At 61.1% G+C, this 3,833-nt stretch overlaps 1 protein-coding gene across 1 annotated transcript; it reads left to right on the forward strand.

The window, feature by feature from the left end:
* The first annotated feature begins 1,149 nt into the window (after positions 1–1,149).
* SHISA8 (shisa family member 8) lies at positions 1,150–3,789 on the forward strand. The gene is made up of 2 exons (XM_010843696.1): positions 1,150–2,598; positions 3,347–3,789. The coding sequence occupies exons 1-2, from the start codon at positions 2,388–2,390 to the stop codon at positions 3,787–3,789; spliced, it is 654 nt and encodes a 217-aa protein (XP_010841998.1). The 5' UTR covers positions 1,150–2,387.
* Positions 3,790–3,833: the final 44 nt, after the last annotated feature.

A 3,833-nucleotide genomic window follows, 5' to 3' on the forward strand; every position in this document is an offset into this window, starting at 1 on the left:
CGCGAGCCTTCGTTCTTCCTGACCCTCTGGAACCTCCGGTCCTCTCAACAGCCCCCTCCTCCAGGTTTTGCCTCCCCGCTTCTGAATCTCCAGGTCTGTTTCTCCCCACACCCCCTTCAAGGAGGGAGACAGCCGATACCGCTCCGTCTCCCCTTGACCTTCTGGCGGGAGCTGGGTGATGAGCCGCCTTCCCCCGCGGCTCCGGCCTCTTCCGGAGTTGGAGGGAGGGCAGGTCGCCCGACTGAGGGCACAAAATCCGTGCCTAGGGGAGGGGGCCAGGGCCCGAGCCCAACTAGCGCTGGGGTGGGGGCGTGCACTGATGTAGCGACAGGCATCTCAGGTCCCCAGGGAGGGGACATTTTCTGTGGCTCCCTTGGCTCTCTCCCCTCCTGCTTCCCTTCCCACTCCCCGCTCCACCCCCAAAGCTGTGACTCAGGGCTGACCTTATTTCCCTAGTGTTTCTAGAAGACCTCCCCATCTCACCCCACTCAGTGCCCCTGGGTAGAAGGGGATCCGCATTGGGTGCGGTACAGGGTCCTCTTGGCTGCGGTCTGGACAGGTGCTGAGTTCTGAGTTTTGTGTTAAGTGGGGGTCACAGGACCCAGGTTCCCTACCTCAGCTGGGAAAGGGACTCTGGGATTCGGTGTCCCAAACCTAAACCTTCACTTACACCCCATACCCCGATACACACTCACATGCCCCCAGTCACCCCCATGTCCTGGGGCCTGGGCCCTCCTCACTCGCTCATCCAGGCCCGGCTCCCTTGGGTGTGTGGGCTGCTGACACAGTGTGCGACAGGCTGGTACTTAGAAGTGACCGTGGAGAGAGGCCCCCATGCCTGTGTGGGGCTAGGTGTTAATGCTTTCCCACTCCTAGACTTCCCTCAGGGGCAGGAGGGCTTCCTTGGCACTCTATGGGACCCCTCACTCTCCAGACCACCCAGCCCACCTGCTCTAAGGCAGCTGTAGGCAGAGCCGGGACTGGAACCCTGGCTTCAGCTGCTGTGCTGCGTGCGATCTGGTGCCTCTCACCCTGGGTGCTGGATGCTTCAGGAGCAAGGCCTGGGCCTCCTGAGCTTGGAGCCTCCTGGAGCTGGATGAGGGGAGAGGACAGGGCCTGTCCTTGATCCGAGTGGGGCAGCAGGAACTGGGGGCCCATGATGGTGGAGGGGAGTGGCTGCGGCAGCCTAGGGACACATTCACCCGGAACCCACTTTATCCTCAGGGGACCAGGAAGCAGGTCTAGTGATGCTTCAGGAAGAGCTGGGCCACCCCTGTTGTGCTGTGTCTGTGGGCCAGTGCTGTTTTCTGTCTGGCCTTTAGGCTCCCATGTGCCCTGACTCCGATTTCTTATTTGGGGAGCTGTGTGTGGGTGTGCTCTGAACCCCTGCCCTCCTCCCCTCGAATCACACCCTCTGCTTTGTTGAGCTTGCTGGTCAGGGAAGGCTTCTCAGACGGCTTGGTGGGGCGTCCAAGTCCATCTCTGGAGAAAGTTTGTGCAAAGGCTCAGAGGCATGAAAATCGCTCAGGTGTTTGGGAGAGCTGTCTGGTGGGTGCTCAGAGATGAGACCACAGGGGTGAGCAGCCAAGGAGTGAGCAGGGCACGTGGATCGGCTCAGGCAGGCGCTAGGAGACCTTCAGCTCCTGCCACATTGCAGCCAAACTGCGCCCATCCCAGGTGTCCCATCTCCAGTGTGCTTCAGCATGAATCAGTCATTTGAGGCCCCAGCGAGGAGAAAATCATGGGTTCTGGACTCTGAAGGCAGCTGGGCTGAAGGCTGGGTTTGGCTGTCTGTGGGGAAGGCTCAGTCAGATCCCGTCACAGCTGGGTGGGGGCTGGGTGTCCTGGTACCCAAGGTCACACAGCCTTTGGTGCGGGGCTGGCACTGTGGGATCTCCTGGCTCCTCCTTCCCCACACTGTCCATCCTCCTTGCTTGTGCTGGTAGCTAAGTCCCAGAACACAGCAGAAACCCCTGTGGCAAGAGGGGAGGAAGGTAGGCAGGTAAAAAAAAAAAAAGGCTTCCTGGTAGAGGAAGGATTCTGGTGGGCTTTGAAGAATGAGTAGGAGTTTCCCTAGAGGAGATGGAGAAGGAGTGGCACAAAGTCCAGGAGCCAGATATGCTCAGATGCTTGTGTTGAGAGAGGGGGCTCAACATGGAGGGTCTTGGGGAGTAGACTCCAGAATGGGGAGGAGGAGAGCCTTTGGAAAATAAGGTGGCCCTGGTTACACGTGACCCCTTTAGTTTCCTGACCTGCTCTGAGAGTTGGCCATGTTTGGGCTACAGGTCATGTCTGGGAGGAGCAACTAGATATTTGGGGCTAATCACTGGGGAGAGGGGAGGCCAGAAGGGTTGAAAGAGCTGCCCAGGGCCAGACAATGAGAAGTCATGGCGGGCGCTGCCTCTGATGGGCCAAACCTGGCTGACAGGGAAACAGGCTGCCTGTCACCACTCTTTCCCCACAGGACACTGACGGAACTCCTGAAGCAGCCCAGCCCCCAGGAGCCACTGCCTCCATCTCTGGGCCCACCTCTGGGTAGCTGTGTCCAGGTGCAGATGGGTGATGGCCTTCCCCGGGGCTCCCCCCACAACAGCACAGGTGAGGCGGCTAGTGGCCGGGCCTTTGTTGATCCACAGCACAGAGCCGCCTTGTCAGGAGGGCCTGGGAGCAGGGGACCGGAGCGCTGAGGCTGTGAGCCATTTCTCAGATGGAAGTGAGCTGCCCGCCTCTGTGAGGGGACTAGTCAGCCTCTGTGAGGGGGGAGTGGGCAACTAGTCAGCTCCTCGTGGTGGACAGGGGTCCCTTCCAGGGTCCTGCAACCTCCAGCCTTGGGACTCTGTGAAGATTCCAGATTCAGGGATGCCCAGTTCAGACTCTGGGTCTGCCTGGTTCTAGGCTCTGGCTCAGAGCCCTGGGCCAGAGCCCTGGCCTGCGTCTGTGGCCTCTCGTGGGCCTTTTCCTTCAGGCTGGTGCCTCCCTCTTGGACTCCTGCTGGCGATGCAGCCTTGACAGCACCTCCCCTCCCCCCACTATGGGTTCCAATCCTCAAACATTCTCTTCCCCTCTGGGAGAAGCTGATCCTGAGCCCCAGCACCAGGCTCCAATCGAACAAGCTGGCAAGTCATCCGTTAGATGAGCACCCCCTCAGGGCTGGCTGCTATTATTCACGTTTATTCTGAGCCAGGCCCTGTCCGAGGTACTGGAGATTCTGCCGTCAGGAGACAGAGAAGGAATGAGTTCCAAAGTCATCTCACAAGTTATCTTTAATTGCCCTCCGGGAGTGGGCTGCAAAAGAGGTGCGGGATGTCCTCCGGTCAGCGAGCCGAGTCTCATCTCCTCCTTCCAGACAAGAAACGCCCCAACAACGTGCCCCTGGGTTCGGTGACTGCGGGGCCCCCGCGCGCCCCGCGGCTGCAGGGCGGCGGCAACGTGACGCTGCAGCCCGACTTCGCTAAGTACACCACCCTCAAGGCAGCTGGGCTCAAGGCCGCAGGTGAGAGGCCGGGTTTGTGCTGGGGAGCTCCGGGCCCACTGCACCCCCGGAAGTGCAAGCGCTTGGATTGTGAGGCTCGGCGTCCCAGTTCTAAAGTTCCCGGCGCTCCAGCCAGCGTCCGCATCGCCCCCTCGCCGATCGGCTCCCACGCCTCGGCCGCCCCGCACCCTTCTCTGATCAGGCCGCTGGTCTGGGGCCGGGTAGCCGAATCTAGAGCCGGGGGGCGTAGCCTGTACCCTTCCCGGGTGGGCCTGAGATCCCCGCCTCTGCAGCCTGTACCCGCCGGGAGGCGCTGAAGCCCCGCCCCCGGGACCTGCCCCTGCCCCCGAGGTCTGACCCC

The sequence above is a fragment of the Bison bison genome, unplaced genomic scaffold (assembly GCF_000754665.1).
Source record: "Bison bison bison isolate TAMUID 2011002044 unplaced genomic scaffold, Bison_UMD1.0 scf7180017864184, whole genome shotgun sequence".
Lineage (NCBI taxonomy): Eukaryota > Metazoa > Chordata > Mammalia > Artiodactyla > Bovidae > Bison > Bison bison.